General features: G+C 39.3%; 1 protein-coding gene across 7 annotated transcripts in view; it reads right to left on the bottom strand.

Annotated features, from left to right (window-relative positions):
• Window positions 1-17,878, bottom strand: part of SEMA6A (semaphorin 6A) — a 261,428-nt gene that overhangs the window by 118,932 nt on the left and 124,618 nt on the right. For all 7 annotated transcript variants that reach the window (XM_077462229.1, XM_077462226.1, XM_077462227.1 and 4 more), the window contains exons 7-10: window positions 17,262-17,352; window positions 9,941-10,060; window positions 8,986-9,074; window positions 95-312 (exon numbers count right to left, since the gene is read on the bottom strand). In XM_077462229.1, coding sequence (XP_077318355.1) covers window positions 95-312; window positions 8,986-9,074; window positions 9,941-10,060; window positions 17,262-17,352 — 518 coding nt within the window. The remainder of the gene's footprint in view (window positions 1-94; window positions 313-8,985; window positions 9,075-9,940; window positions 10,061-17,261; window positions 17,353-17,878) is intronic.

Genomic DNA, 17,878 nt, shown 5'->3' with positions numbered 1-17,878 from the left:
ATGCCTGTTACACTGCAAAGAATTGGGAACTCTGGGCCAGTTTAAAAAAATGAAATACAACAAAAAGGCATAAAAAGAGAGAGTGTCCACTTACCTGTTATAGGGTGTGGAGAATGTGGCTAGCACAACATCACGGCCGTTAATATGGATGACGTCGGTAACAGCTTGCAAGATGTTGAAATAAAAATGGGAATCACCAGGGACAGAGCAGTTCAATCGAGCTTTAAGAAACGAGGTCCACTGTTTCTCGAGCACCCTCTGAGAGCCCCCCATGTCATTCTTGCAGACCTGGGCAACTCTTGGAAACACCACCTGCCGAGGAACACAATATTTCAGCCAGGGTGTCAGAAAATGCCAGGGTGTGTAATGGGATACAAAAGCTCTATAATCCTCTAGAGGGGAAAAAACAGCCACCAAAAGGAAAATTCAGTGCTGGAGCCATGTGTTACACGAGATAAGAATGTGTCATTTAAAGCAGTGCAATAAATCCCCTGCTACATCAGATGTCTGCAATATATAAATTAATTTCAAGACAGACTGCTTAGCTTTCCATTTCCACAGACAAACACACATTCTACATTTACAGAGCAGATTATTCTGAAAGCCGGATGCTTTTCCAAATCTCCACTCTCTGTAATGTTTAGAGGATCTTCTGAGCCGTTTTCTCTTCATTACCCCCCCAACAAATCTTGCTTCTCTGTAATTCATTTTGGTCACCACCGTCTCATTATATTTTAATAAGCAGGGAGTCTCAATGACATTTGCATCGCTGAAGTCATCCTAACGGTATTTTGTTTTGGTTTAATTAAAGATTATGCAGAATTAGCATTTGCACTTATGAATTTATGAGCTTGTTTTGCTAATCGTTTCAAGTGCTACATATTCACTGCAATATGTGTGGGATGAGCTTAAAAAATTACCTTCTGTTGTAGTTGTGATATCACCCATAACACCCTGTCTTGTCAAAGGCATGAATACGTACAGTGCATCCTAAACCCAACAAATAAATGCAATATATTGCAGTTTACCAATCCTTAGATGCGGTAGCTGCAACAATTTAATCTTTTAGCTTTTTTCTTTATTTCCAGTAGTGATATCACCTGTAACACAATTCCTGTCATAGGGAGTCACTTGCTGTACTGTAGCTATGGGGGTGCAGAATTGTCACCCTAGGATAAGAGGAGTGTTAGGACTAAATAAGACCTCCCTGTTTCTTCATTTCCATAACATGAGGGGGGGGGGGGGGGGGTAAGAGTTCTGTAGTTCACAAAAAACAGGGCAGAGCTAAAAAAAAAGGCCTCATTCACACAGGGTGTACTACAGCATCAACCTGAGTGAGGGCCATGTTTACCTTAACGGGGATGCCCACATGTTCACGCAGTCCCATTAATGTCTAAATAGGACACAGTGGCTGTTCCCAATTTGCCATCTGGCTGGCTATGCGCTTGGAGACACGCACCCACACGGGTGTAAAATTGGGAGCAGCAGCTGTATCCTTGTAGCTACTGCATCCCAGTTGACATCAACGGGATTGCCTGTGTGGGGATGCACAAAACACCAGTGTGAGCAAACACTGCTTCAAACCGGTCCTATGCTGTAGTATGTGAATGATGCCCAATACTGGTTGGATAATGCTTCAATGTGGACAACTTTGAATTTCTGGTAAAATTAAAGCGGAACGCCACTCAGATTTTTTTGCAGCCTCCCCCCGCCACTGCCACATTTAGCACATTTTAGGGGGGAAGCGTTTACCTGGTTTTAAGGGGTACCCCCTCCTATTTCTTGGTAAAATCAGTGCATGGTGATCTGCATCATGTCCAGCTCCTCCTCCTTCCCCTCGCTGCCTTCTGAGGCCGGTGTGTGTGTGTGAAGATGGGACCATTCAGAAAGCGCAGCGTGACATGGGCATGTGCAGTAGGAAACTGGCTGTGAAGCCTGAAGGCTTCACTGCAGGTTTCTCTTACTTGCAATGACAGCACCTGCACCCGAAGACTGTGGTGTGGTGCCAACATAGCATGCTCCCTGGAAAGGGAAGTGTTCTTATATATTTTTTTGCAGGCTGGAACTCCACTTTAAAGTTTTTTTTTTTTTTTTTTTGCATTTATTGAACCCTTTAAATTGTAAATAAAACACACAAAATAAAAAGGAAGTTCATTGTTAGGGGTCACATATATTTTAAAGTAAACATATTGCATTATGATTTTTTATTTTTATTTTTTTAAACAAATGGTCCTAGTATAGTACGATGCTATTATCTAAAGTGAAAAACAGAAGGAAAACTATTTTAGCCTATATCTACGACAAACTAAAAAATGTACACTTTTTTGTTTAATGTTCGATTACCTGCAATGTGTTTGCGTGAATGTATGACCCCAGTAGAAATGCCACTCTACATCATAAGCTATGAGCAGAGCTTCTCAATTCCCCACTGCATTAATTCTATATATCCCTAATAAACCACTAGAGGGCCAATGACATTATGATTCTATGGCAATATATGGGTCATCAAACCTTACTGAGCTTCACCCAAAACGAATGCGGTTATGGAGTTTTTTTTCTTTTTTGGAAATTTCTATACTAATAGAAGGTTTTTGAAACCATTGCAATGCCCTTAAGAATCTAATTCTAGCTAAGCTGTGGTCAAATAGCCAGGGTGATAGGTGTTTGACCAAGCATTTGAAAATGCTTCTCTACTACAACAGGGGGTCTTCCTATAAAGTGTAAATGATTGGAGGAAGACTTTTAGGCTGGGTTCACATATGAGCATGAAGCTGATCACAGCAGGAGTCCGGTGCATTCCTGTTCAGTTTCAGGTCCGATTTGACCCCGAATTCGGACCTAAAACAAACCAAAATGGCACCGGAGCCACTGCGGAGATATGTGAATCAGCACCTTAGAGAGCCAGACACATTGTCCTGCTGTGCGAATTGGATGCGGTGAAACCTGCATCTAATTCACACTAGTGCTAGCCCAGCCTTAAAGCTATATCACATGTGAACTGCAGACTATACTTTAAAATTCTACAAAATTAAATAAGGAAAGGCAATGTACCAAAACTCCCAGAAACCAACTGGAAATCATCAACTAAAATGCTAAAAGTAAACTGAAATTGGATTGATATAAAATTGTGAACTTTATAGAAAACCACTGCTCTCTGAATTATCCACTTAAGCCATACACCAGCTTGAATTCTGGACAATTTATGCTGGCTTGGTCGAAAATTGGTCAGTAAGTGGTCTTTCCAGCACTGCTCTGTTCAATAAATGCAACCAATCATCTTTTGCTGAAAGAGTCTGTTGGCAAATTTTCACCGAACAGTCTGTATCCAATAAGATACATGCACTGTTTGGGTGTTTTGACAGTCATGGAAGGAGTCAGAATACAATAGCCAGGCAGGGGGTATTCGTAGATATGTGTTGTAGTGTAGAAGGAAGAATCTGCTGGATTTCCATTTCTGAGCGCACAGGCTGAATAAAATAAATCAGTGTACGGCCACATGTCCTAAGGCCAGCAAAAGACAGTTCAAAATTCAGTCGGTTCAGCAGGAGCCAGTCAACTTTTGATCAACGTATGGGCAGGTTGGTTGTACTGAAGTTGATCAATTGATTCTGGTACAACCAGCCTGTTGGGATTTTTTCCATGCGATTACTGCCACTGGCTTTAGGGGTCAGCAGTAATCATTCTATTCTAATGGCTGAAAAACCTACAATAGCTGGCAGGCACAACACTGTGTTGATGGGGGAAACATGCAATTTTTTTACCTTCAGCCCGTGGTTGAAGAAAAGAAAATTGCATAATTCATGGCTTGCTTAAGTCCTCAATGAAACAAAAACCTGGTGGGTGCAGGGCATCATGTCCTCGTGCTCTAGCCACAGCATCCAGCATCTTGATACACAGCTCAGCGCTGATGTCAAGCCAGCACTGCTCTTTGCATTATCTAGGACTGTTCACTACCTGAAGACAGTGGAGGACCCAGTGCATGAAATGACCAGCCTAAAGATATTCAAGTTGTAAAAAAATATAAATGCAGCATAGTGGGGTCCAATCCAACCGCAACGGGTGGGGATCCATTGGAGGGGGCATGCCCAAAGCGTGGAGTTGGGCTTTAATGAGACGTGTACCTAAATACACAGAACAGCAAAGCAATTCATGCGCATTGTGCATGAAAACGAGTATGTATATTTTCAGGCAGTCTGTTTTCTAGCGTTTTCAAAGATGCTTGTTAAGAGATGAATGCATTAAAAACATGAAAATTTATGTTAATGCATTGCAATGAACAAACAGATTTAGAAAAATGACAATAAATGATATAAAAATTATTTCTTTTGCAGCATCGGAATGCTTCTGAAAGCTGCTAGTAAGTGAAGAAAGCCATAAGGGTCTATTTAGGACTCAGACTCTGGCCCTCACCCATCATGACAGGCAGAACAATAAAAAATGGCCAACATGCCCAGCACACTGCTCTCTGCCTTTTTAAATACAGTCCACACTAAAAAAAAAAAAAAAAAAAAAAAAAAAAAGGGCTAGACTGCACATCAATAATCTTATTTGTACAAATGCACCATAGGGTTTTTAGCTTTGAACGCACGCTTGATCCACTGCACTCTAGAAATGTATTACTCCTGACATCATACTGCTTTTATACCAGCCCGAAATGAATCTCTACTTGCCACTACATCACCGCAAAGAAATCTCTCTGTATGAGAAACTATGGTCTGGAGAAGAGACGGTGGTGAGGAGCTCAGATTTCACCAAAGCCTTATTTAATGTTCCTCTGCTACATATTCTGATCCCAGACAGTTCTTAAATAGCATTTCCTTTTATTTCTAGCCCCCGTTGCTGCAACTGTCTCACCCATTTTATTATTTCGTTATACAATTTTGTTAATACTAGATCTATTAACATAAGATAATTCTTTTTGTATTGCATAATTACAGCAAAGTATCATTTTTGTTTTTTAAGACATGCTCTAAGAGAAGTAGAAGGCTTCTACTGATGATTTTCAGATGACTAAGAGTACAAGGCTGCTACTGATGACTTTCTTCTGAAATGGATAGCCGTCTAGCCGTCATGCTAACTGCTTTTATAAGCACCGATCTGAAAAAGGAGACAGAACTTCACTCTGAATGTTATCGCCTGGTCAGAGATAGATTAAAAGCCAGGCTTTCAGCATTTTCAGAATGATCATCAGCAGTAGCCTCCTTAATTGTTTCACCTCGTAAAGCTAAATCCAGGCAAACCACTAAAGGACAGGATGCTACACAGCCTCCTAACGCCCCCCTCCCCAACTCAACCTTCCTACAGAGCAAAGATGATGAGGTCATTGGGTCTGGAGGAAACAAGGAAAGGGATATAGAATATATATATATATATATATATATATATATTATATATATATATATATATATATTTATATATATATATATTTATATTTATATATATATATATATATATATATATATATATATATATATATATATATATATATATATATATATATATATATATATATATATATATATATATATATATATATATATATATATATATATATATATATATATATATATTAGCCCTATACACATATATACATACACCTATAATTTAAAGGATGCTTAAATGGACACAGAGCTGCCTTAATTTGTGTACTTAATATCTCTGGAGAGCTCAGACTTAAAATGCATTTAGGATTTGACATTTAACTGATCAGCATTCATCTTTTATTGAGAGGATCTGTAGACAGTCACAAGGCCATAGTGCAGCTGCCTAAACTTCAATCCCAGATACCTTCTAGCGAGGTTTCTCTGTCAGGATCCTCTGGGGCGATGTCCCTGGGTGGTCAATACAGTTGCAGGTCCCTCTGCTCTGCCACAACCAGGACCCTGGTGGACATCGGCAGCCCACCAAAAATTGAGCCCTTTGGGACCAGCCCCTCAGGCTGGTGGAACTTCATGACCCAACTGAACTCCCACGGTCTTCCTCTCTCACTATTAGCTCCTGCTGGGCACACCTCGCCAGGGATTGACTGGGTAACAAATCAATATTCCAGCTACTTCATCTGACTCTCTCCTCCCTATGCGCTGGAAGCCTCCAGAATACAGGGGAGAGCAGTCAAACTCTGCAGCCAGTAAGAGTTAGAATAGGCAAAAGCAATTAAGAACCATTTCACTTCATTACAGCGAGACTCAGACCAAATTTACCTATCACCTAGCAACCTACCCAGGAGGGTGCTACATTGATATTATAGACAATAATAGAACTTTGCAATAGCCAAAACTTTAAAAGTGATTGAGGTTTTCCATACTGAGCAGATTGCAAATGTTTTTAAAAAAGTGGGTTTGAAAATGTAAAGATCTTTATGTAGCCAGCAACTACATTTATGTCCTCACAAATACAGAAGCTGGCTTAATAGGATCTGTGTTTGAATTAACAGACTCTCAGAGCATTCACAGCTGAATGTAACTCTCATTACCCATTTGCTGTCTGTTGCACATGCTGAATAAGGGCAAAGCTGTTTATGGTCAGCTGGCACTATACACAACAACTGGCAGCATTCCATGCACAGCTCTGTAGAAAGCAGCACAAACACTTTCTGTAGATATCCGAATATTTTACAGTGCCGTGTATCGACTTATAATAGCTCCAGAATTTAAAATATATGTATTCATTCATCAAAAATGAATAATGCCGTTTTGCCAGTTTGCATGGGAGATATAGATATAGATAGAGAGATATAAAAGCTAGAACTGTAACAAAAGAAACCTTGTCTTTACAGAACACTCCTTTAAACAGAAAGGGGCACATGTATGAAAAGTGTGGCCATGCAGTGCAAACCAATCACAATGCTTGTTTGATTTTAAACATTTCACAGCAGTTAATGACTAGATCCTATAAGCAACATTTTTATTTTTAGTGTTTCATACACAAGTCTCATAGCGCTCTCATACAATGCATTCTTATGCAGCTCAAAAAAAGCATATAGCTTATACTTTAGTTTAGATCTACTGAACATTTTTGTTTGGATTAAATCACACTACTAAAATGAAAAGTGGTAACTTCTATAAGCGACCAATTGCTAAACAGATGATCCTATTAGACTGCAGGCTCTCACAAGCAAGTTCTTCCTATCCTCCTTGTATTGAATTGTATTCAAACTGTCCTGTTCCCCCTACATGTCACAGCACAACTATTGGCGCTATAAAAATTCTAAAAAATGTATAAATCGCATTGCGATTGATTGCTGTGACATGCAATATCATGTGCAGCTTACACCCCAAAAAGCATTTGTTCCATCTGTCTTAGCAATTAATCACTGGCCAAAATAACAGCACAACTGAACTACTTGTGATCACCTATTGGCCCAAGCCATGTCTGATGAACAGTTTATGCAAGCCCTTGTAGTTTAAAGTAGAATTCTAATTTTATTGCATCTTAGAATGGCTTGTTTGGGCCAAGCTGGCCCAAATGAACCATTTCAATTCTATAATGTGAGCTCTGTGTGTGCCGTTATCTACTGTAGTTATCTACATACACTATACGGAGTTTGTTCCGGCATCAGTATGGGCGACATTTCATCTGCTTCTGGAATTAAATAGAGTTGGGTCGAACGCTTTTCCATCATTCAGGAGAAGCTTTGTATTTTTATCAGTGAATACAAGGCTTCCTCTAATTGGCGAAGGTGGAAATTGCAACATCATCCAACTGCCTCTCCACCCTGAGTACACGGCTTTCTCTGATTGGCAATGGTGTAAATCGTGGCATCATCTACTTATGTCCCCGCCTTGAATATAAGGCTTCCTCTAAATGGCGAAGGTGAAAAATCACGACATTCACCTGCCTCTACACCTTGGCCAGAGGAAATCTTGTATTTATTGATAAAAAGAAAAGGTTTCTCTGGAATGGCAGAGAAGCACTCAGCCCAACTCTCTACTTCCAGCAGCAGATAGGAAGTGGCCTGACTTGCTGCTGGGACACAGTGCCTCTTACAACACAAAGCTAAGGCTATTGCAATTCATTACTGCACACACAGAAATCACTCTGTAATGGAAAAAGTTTGTTTAGGTAACATGGTCCAAACTATGTGAAAAGTTAGCTTAAATCTGGAATTTTACTTTAAAAGCAGAACTCGAAGCAAATATAAAATATACAAAATAATGTCTTTATTCTTTAAATCAAATTAATGTTGATGCTGACAGGAGGAGAGAACAGAGTGACAGATGAGCTAGTCACTTTGCGGTTTCTACTTTCACTATCCAGTCAGACTTGGGCAAGTCCAAGGAGACTTGACAGAGTATGATGGTTGAATCATTCTGGCCATTGAACTTCATATCTAGCAGCAGAAAAAAGGGCTTCATGTTTGCCTGGAGTTCAGCTATAAAGCCCAAACTCAGCTACAACTACTATAGTAAAGTCTAGATAGGAGTTAAACACCATGTCGTTTAACAAGATTACTGAACAGGAAATCCATTGTTTATTCCTTACTCTAAAACTTTTATCTAACATCTTTGTTCCTGGTATAATGCTGTTGATTCCGCTTGATCGAGATTGGCTTATATAAGCCAGATTATTATTCATATCTTTACAAGTTTTTATAAAATAGGTTTGAAAAATACCATGTGATAATTTGATTTAGCTAAAAAGTAATACAATACAAAAGCAACGCATAAAAAAAAAAAAAAAAAATGATTCCTAGACAGTTCTCAAACCAGATGATGAAATAATGTCAGGCGCAGATAATGATACGTTAACCAAGATAACATGGACTGCTTCAACATATAGTCTGTCACTGAAGTGATCCAATACAGTAATCTACAATTTAAGAGCACTGAAATTGAGAGACATTGCAAACTTTCAGGATCTGCAATGCAATCACCCCCTAAAGCTAGTCTTGTCAAAGTGATTAATGACTCTCATTGCAAGGTCTCTTATTGCTAGGTTGACTTAAGAGCAGTAGTGCAGGTAATTTACTTCCATTTCTTGCCTTACCTTCCCCATGCTGTTGTATTCCACTGCAATTTCCCGATAGAAAAAGTAGATAAGTTCCCCATAATCCACGGCATGTACAAAGTACGGCTCTGCAGATAGAATAGACAGGCACATAACTAGCTGAACATGTCATGTTATTACAGTGATATTTCTTAGTACTCTTATTTTACAGGATGCTTGACTACTAGCCTATCTGCCCACTTGAGGCTTATTCACACATCTGTATTTGCATGCCTTCTGCTGCAATGCATTTTAGATGAGTTTTATTCACATATGTAATATTTACCGTTTTAGGTAACCTAGTCTCTCACTTCTCTATTTGAAAGCTTTGGAAATGCAGATTACAACAAGTGTATTAAATCACATTTGCAAATGATTTAACCGATTCCTATGGCAGTTCAAAATGAATAATAAAATGCTACATGTTGCATTTTTTTTTGTCCTGCAATGCTGAGCATGAGATCAGATGAATTAATATTTTTCAAATTGAATGCATGGAAACAGAAAGGTTTGAATAACATAACCATAAGTGTGTCAATTGTGCATCCAATACCTTATAATAACCAATGTATACAAAGCTTTCTTGAAAAACAAAAACAGTTATCCTAGAATACCAAAGCTTGTTTTACGATGTCACCAGTATCAGCTCCAAACAGCAAATGTCTACATCAAGAGACAGCATCTTGTACTATAAAGTAAAGACTGGCAACAGGAAAACAATTGGCACCCAACAATCCAGTCCTATCCAACTGGCACCCAACAGTCCAGGATGCTGTGAAAGAACACCTTGGGTCAAGAGCTAACTTTTTCATAGGTTCATTGTTTGAATAAATACATACTGCATTTCCAATAAAATTAAATTAATAGGTTGCAGGCCTGCATTAAGCTCATACTGCCTTATGTATGCATTGGGCAGCCAGATTGTTAACATATTAGGTTAATGAAAATTGTTTACCTTTCAACCATTTGGAGTCATATTTGACTGTTCGTAAAGTTGGGCTGTCTCCTAGACTTCGATAAATGACAGCATCAATTGCAAGGAAGTCCGTGACAGTTGCAGAATAGAGCTTACCATCTGAAGAAAAAAAAAAAAAGATAGGGGAGGGATAAGGCTTTCATTTTTTAGGTTATTACATTAAAATGTTGTGGAACTACATAGACTTTTAACATGATCTTGAAAGCCAGGCATCTTCTGGATCAGAGTCTGTAGTTCGCTTTAAAAATAAAAATAAAAAAGTATACAAAAAAAAAGGTATATCATATACTGTAGAAGTGTTACATTTTGTATAAGGGGATTAGAGCTGTATTCTAGGTAAAAATCTGCAATCACACTATGTGAATTTATACTATGAACACATTGAGGCCATCCTTTTCTCTGCTATCCTACCTGGGAAGGATGAGGCCATTCCAACTCATACATACTCGCACATACTTGAAAAAGAGGATTATATCCAGACATGTAGGCAACTGAAGCTTTATGCAGATTTCAACTTTTCCTGTAAAATGTGGACCAGTCCCCTGTCCTTCCACCTCTACGTTACCCTTTAAAATGTTATGGTCAGCCTAGCTGGCCAAAAAAGTAAGGCCAATAGCAATGTCCATGAAATAGAAGGGGTAGGACAAAACTCAACTTTGACAAAAACTGCTGCCTATAATCTAATCTATAGATTGTTCTGATATCTGGATTTCACTGAAGATGGCCTCTACTTTTTCCCCCCCAAGTTAAGGTTACATTAAGAAAAATTCGTAAACACAAAATTAAATCTAAATGAAATCAAAAATACCTGGGGCACACCCAGAACAAGCTGCCAGGCTTAGATGTCCCATCTGGCCAGGAAGCATCTTGGAATTCCCCTGGAAGCACTAAAGTTTGTTATTGGCAAAGGGAAGTCTGCTGATCCCCTGTGACACTTGTAGGATTTTACAGCTGGAATATGAATATCAGGGGCTATTATATGTCTTTTATAAATAATTCAATACTACTATAGGATACGTCATCTAAAGCGTGTCAGTATTATGACTGCAGATTATAGAGAACAGCAAAGGTTGAGGTTTATATAGGAAACATTTCTACATCCAAATGTCTCCTATAGAACTAAGAACTGTGGTTAAGACAAATGACGAGATCATATTTCTTACACCACAGCAGGGTCTGTACAAGTCTATGGTGCGTGGTGGAAAACACTACAATGACATGCTCACATGTCATTTTTACCAGACTAATGGACTAAATCCCCTTATTAGCCAGGGTGCAATTTCAGTTCCACAGCACATGGCTGCACCTGAAGATCTACATTACGTTTGCTTATTTGTAGAAGATTATGAGGTTGATGTAATAGGGAAAAATATGTAGCTCCCTGAAAAACTAATGAGGCCAGATTTCCGATGGATTTGAGTCTTATGGTTGATTGTTTCCAGAAGAACTTCAGATGAAGTGAATCGCTGTTCAACCTGGCAAGAATCGGAAAACAGGCCGACATAGGTATTATTCCAGAAATCATATGCCAATTTAGATCCTCAGGCACAAACAATACTTAATTCCAGTTATTCTCTACTTATCCTCTTCATATTATAGCAGATTGCTGAAAACTAGTTAAACAATATCGGGAGGTCAAAAGGACTAAAACATTTAAATAAACTGCAAATCAGTAAGTTATAGATTTGTAAACAATAGTAAAGCTTATAGGAAGGTATGCTAAATAACCAAATGTATTTTGTTTTTTAGTGCATTTACATTTTAGATGTAATGGAAGGGACATTGAAGCCCATTGGATGGTGAGAACTAAACAGCCAAAACAATATTTACAAAGAATATAAACACGGCAGACACCATGGGGTTGATTTACTAAAGGCAAATAGGCTCTTCATTTTGCATGGAACTTGTACTTTGAAAAGGAACTATTCAGAGCTTTAGCATAGGGAAATTTCTCTTTGCAAAGAATACTCAATCACATGCAAGGAAAAAAACAAAACAAACAAAAATGTTTTGCTTGTACATGATTGGACAATGGAAATCAGCAGAGCTTCACCTCATTCAATGGGCTCTGGGTAAAACTCCTGGCAAACACTATTTGTCTTTAGCAAATAAAACCCCATGAGTGCCATTTGTCCTACAATGAAACCATCCAAACTCACTAAAGCTGGTTTTCCATTCACCTATTGCCATTCCCGTTTGGGAGGACTTGATCTAGTGATAAACTCCTCTCAAACAGGACTGTTGGAAAATGTGTGTTTAATCAGCGCATGCAGCCATTTGGCTGCAGCGTTGATCTGTGTATTCTGGCAGCTGAAGCACAGGATACACAAGCACATCCTTTACCCACCTTCAATAAATGTGTTAATGAGGGAATCCCTCTTTTGTTGATCAGCCATCAAATCACAAAAGAAAAAATAAATAATAATTTTATGTCCAGTTTAACAGAGTTACCCCTGAAAGGTCTACCAAAAGTGTCTACTGAGGTCAACTCTACCCTATAGATCAGGGGTAGGCAACCTGGGGCCCTACAGCTGTTGCAGAACTACATGTCCCATCATGCCTCTGGGAGTAATTGGAACTGTCAGCCTTGCAAGGACTCATGGGAAATGTAGTTCCACAACAGCTGGAGGGCCCCAGGTTGCCTACCCCTGCTATAGATGTTGCAGTAGTATGTAGCAGGATCAGTGGCAGCCCATCCATGAGGGCCGCTGCCCCCCTATCCATGCATCCAGCCCTCTAATCTAGATGCAGAGCACAATGGGTGAGGGGGGTGCTTTTGTGCTCTGAGCCCATCCAGTTGTGTGACAATACCGAATGAATATTCACTATTGTCACACAGATTCTCCTCTTGGCCAATCAGGAAGCAGGTCCTGAGACCCGGCGGTCAATTGGCTGAAAATAAAAGATCCTATTAGACTCCTAGGAGGAGACGGGAGGAGATGCATGGCGGAAGCCGCTGTGATTCAAAGGAGAAGATGCGATGGAAGCCACAGTCACTCGTATGATGCTCTGGCCACCTCCTACCTAGATGGGGTAAGTGCGGTGCTCTGATGTCCAACCAACCATCCTCAGGGGGTGCCAGTATGTACACCAGCCGCCGAGCATGATCATACCTCAAACTTCGATATACACGTTTTTAGTTACACAGGTGAAAAAAAAAAAAGGTCAAAATCTCCTCCAATGATTGGAATTTTTGCAAGGCTTAAGTTTACTTTTTAGGAAAAAAAATAAAAAATTAAGCCTGCAAAGCATTGCACCAGTGATAAGCAGATTGCTGGTGCCATGCAGGTCTTCAGCAGATCTGCCAGTGTATTTGTGTGTCCATAGATATATTTTAACAGGAAGAGAGAATGAACTACCACCGCACTGCACAGCACCATGGTAGTTCATTGTTAACTACAAGCCGACAGCTGCAAAAGGCTGCCAGACCTTGCAGTTTTCAATTTACAATGTGACACTGAATGAGTGGTGTGGAGCCCCGCCTGGCCGGATTCTTTTGGGCGTTCCCCACTAGCTGTCAGATCAGGGATACGAAAGGTGAACTTCACCTTTAAGGGTGATTTAGCCAATGTATTCAAAATAAAATCACACTAATTTTATTGTACTTTTTAAACAATGTTTTGACACCCACATGGGGCACAAAACAAGTATGCCATTTTCCCTTACATGCTAAAAGCAAAATCAAATACTGACATGTACATAATTCAGTGCCAGATCATGGTTATCCAACTATCGTACATGACATCAGTTACTTTCCTAAACACACTTGGTTTTACTTGGTCATTTGGATGAGGCTAAAGGCTAGTACGAGTCATGGGAAATTATCTTCTTTCCACTCTCATTATCCCCTCTGGATTACTTTTTTTCCCATCATTTTCTTTATTTTGTTCAAGTTGAGGTAAAGTAATGAAAAACAGTTCGGGACTTGGCTCTATCAAGCACTCAAATACCTTCCTCTCAAGTCAGAGAGGAGAGTAACATGCCGTTGATTGATACCTTTGGGGCACATTTCAGTGGTGGTCGCTTATTATACAATACACACGCTAATAGGAAAAGGCATAAAATGGGAGCTAAAGCACCATAAAAATGAAGTTTCTACAAGGCCACTTGGGGTTAGTAGTAAAACATCTACAGCATATAAAATATAATCTAATAGGCTACCCTGGGGTCTAGTGCAGTGATGAGATCCTTCTATTTCAAAAACAATAAGATTTTGTTCATGCACATCCATCAAGGCTCTATCAAATAAATTCCCTAGTCACGGTGTGAGAGTTTTGGGATTAGTCTGGAAGGAGTGAAGATTTTGTGTCACCAAGACCAAAAATGTGTTCTAAAAACCAAATGAAAAAAAAGCAAAGCTTTTGCAACTAAACTGATCATATTTTATTATTGCAAGAAATTAAAGATTCGATTCAACTATCCAGATCTGTCCCAAGTACTCTATGTTTACAGAAGCACTACAATAGATTTTCCTCAGCAGAGTCCTTTCTGATTAGAGTACTGATTGAAAAGCATTGTCTTTTCTGGTTTGTTGGTAGGCAAGATCTGCACAAGGTTGATGCTCTATCATTGCCTGTACATTTACAATAGGTAGTCCTATTGTTGGATTATGGCCCAATTCAGCTTGGAGAAATCTACAGAAAAATAGTTGTCTTTGATGCATTTTTTTGGCATATATTTTATGTTAAAGCCATTTCTTTTATGTTGGATAGATTTGGGAAAGGTTAGGAGCTCTGTCAGGTTTTTATTGTCCTCTGTGATAACCATTAATATTTCAGACCCACCAACACAGATGCAGTTTGGTAATGGGGGCTTAAAGAGGAAGTAAACCCTGATGGGTTTACTTCCTTTCATTCCCTGCAAAGGCAAAGCATAATGGACTACTATGCATCGCATAGTAGTCCATTATGTGTCACTTACCTGACACAGGAGCCAGTCACCGCTGTCCCCTGTAGTCCAGCGCATCCATCTTCTCGTGGGGTCTCGCAGCTCCGCCGCTGTCATTCGGCGAAGCCGCAATGACGTCACTCCCGCGCACGCGCACGGGAGCCGACACGCGCGGCAGCTCCGTCGTTGGAAATGCCGTGGACAGCGGTGCCTGTATTCGGGCAAATATCTTCTAAACCGTATAGGTTTAGGTGATATTTCTTGGACCTACAGGTAAGCCTTAATCTAGGCTTACATGTAGGCCAAAGTGTGTTGTAAGGGTTTACAACCACTTTAATGTGCATGTTACACACGATATCGCACCATAATGGCACATTGCACAAACCCGCAGTGGCACCTTTTTGTGCATTTGGGTGGTTTGCAACCTATTTTGAATGGACTGCCTACTGTAATGCACCTCAACGCACAAAAACATGCATTGTGCCGCATAGCTTAGTGTGAATGGGTCATTTTGTCCCAATATCAAAAGTGCAGAAATTGAGGGGAATTCTCTGGATGATAAAAAAAATTGCCACATCAACCCTTCCATTGAAGATCTTTAGCCACAATACCATTATGGGAGCAAAACTGACAAATGATATACATATTATACATGTGTGTATACATTGGGGTTTATTTAATAAAGGCAAATGGACTGTGCACTCACACTCATTTTCCCCAGAGCTCAGTGAATATGGTGAAGCTTCGCTCTGTAAAGAATACCCAATCAGGTTCAAGGAAAAATTTGTGCAACTGCACTTGCATAGTGCACAGTTTACTTGGCTTTAGAAAAATCAACCGCATCGTATAGAGTGCCCCATTCCTACCATCTAACATTACTGAGAGGTATGCAGTAATGCATCAGATAGCTTTGATTTCTGTGCAGGTGTCTAAAAAAAATTGATATCTAATGAAATATTTATGCAGACATTGTTTAGCTAAGAGGGTGACAAATTGTGCTCTTTCAGTGTTGATGGCATATCACCACATGTTTAGTCTTATTTACAAATCCCCCTCCTCCCAAACAATATAAAACAAAAAATAAACCAAGAAAATCCCCCCCCAAAAAAAAAAAAAAAAAAAAAAAATTAAAGGTAACAAATGACCTTGAGATGCAAATGTGAAATGTATTCACTGACCTTTCTAAACGTTTAAAGCAATGTTTCCAATTACATCTGACATTTCACTTTAACAATGAAAGTACCGTAGTATACTTTCTTAAAAGAGCACATAAAAGCCTAATCGAAATTTTACCCAAATGGCAAGCAGTTCCTTACCCAATAGAGGCCACAATTTCAACATGGTGCACACGACATTAAACTTTAGAATTAAGTTTAGCGCTCATTAAAATAAAGCTGTTGATTATTTTACCTCTTTTTTCCCCCCTCTTAATACACTACATGATAGAAACAACATATGCTGCAAAGCAATAATGAGTTACGGGAGGTAATATGTAAGTAAACCGTCGCTAATGTTTATATCAGCATTCCAGTCTCTTTATACTCTATTCCTGCTGTGATATACTCTGCCGAGACAAAGCCAACCGAGCTGGCAGGTCTTAATGACAAATTTCTATGCCTTTTTGGAGGTATACAAAAAGATAATCAACTTCTATAGACTACATAATGTATCCTGGAGGTGAATGCTAGCCATACACAGTGAGATTTCAAAGGAGAAAAATAATTGATTACCCCATCCACGCTAAACAGTGTGGGCTGGGAAAATCTACAGTGCTGGCTACTGTATCCAGTGACTGCATCTTATAATACACAGTTACTCTTCAAGATTTTATAGTTTTTCACCCATCTCATTTTTTTAAATGGACTTGTTAAGCTGGGTGTTTGACAGGACCACCCACAGCTTGGATTTCCTTCTGAATTGGCTGCAATTCGAGCTGTGAATGGCATAGGGCCAGTTCGTATTAAAAGAGAAAGTGTTTAAATTTCACTGGCTGCTATGGATTATTGGACTTTGAACAAGCTTGAAAGAGACTTGACAAAGGCCATCGATATCCTACTTGGCAGACTATTGCTATGATCAGAATTTCAGTGAAAAAACAAAATGCAAGAAAAACAAAACAAAAACATATGCGTGGGTCAAAAATGTAGATAAAAAAAGCGGGCAGCGTGATCTTCCACAAAGAATACATTGATACAGGTGTGGTACAGAATACAGGGCTTACGCGTTTCGACGTGTAGCCTCAGTCATAGCCATTGTTCGAAAAGTCAAAACACCCCTGACTAGGTTGTTTGCTATAAAACATTACTGTATTTCACCATTTACAAAAAAAACAAAAAAAACAGTTGACTATTCCTAGAGTATGGTGAAAAACTGTCAAACAAAATCAGGATATGGAAAGGGATAATTGGCATACCTGCAAACAAAGCTACGTTGGCATGCTTGGCATCATAGGGACATCTTGCCATGCCACTAATTTCTTCATCCATAAACTCAAGGGTGTCCATCTGTCAAACAAAAACCCAATTAGAACTTTTACTACAAGAAGAAAGAGATGGAAGAAAGAGATGGAAGAAAGAGATGGAAGAAAGAGATGGAAGAAAGAGATGGAAGAAAGAGATGGAAGAAAGAGATGGAAGAAAGAGATGGAAGAAAGAGATGGAAGAAAGAGATGGAAGAAAGAGATGGAAGAAAGAGATGGAAGAAAGAGATGGAAGAAAGAGATGGAAGAAAGAGATGGAAGAAAGAGATGGAAGAAAGAGATGGAAGAAAGGAAACAAAAATGAAGAGCTGGGAGCCGATTTGATATTCCATGTGCATTAGAAATGCCACTTTAGAGCAGTCCAATAAAGTTATGCCGACAGTCTTATTGGGATACATAAAGAGTAAAGAAAAGTTTGAAATAAATTTCCTCAAAGGCCAGATATTTGGAAAGGATCAGGCAATCAAAAGGCGGATCCTTCGTTTTATCAGGGATCTCACGACCAATAGCCTAATAGACCAATTTGCCTTTTCATATGTATGACCAGCTTT

This window comes from Lithobates pipiens, unplaced genomic scaffold (assembly GCF_037356315.1).
Source record: "Lithobates pipiens isolate NorthernLeopardFrog02 unplaced genomic scaffold, aLitPip1_a1.2 Scaffold_3, whole genome shotgun sequence".
Classification (NCBI taxonomy): Eukaryota; Metazoa; Chordata; class Amphibia; order Anura; family Ranidae; genus Lithobates; species Lithobates pipiens.
Note: the sequence above shows the minus strand (reverse complement) of the source record. Positions and strands in the feature narration are given on the sequence as shown.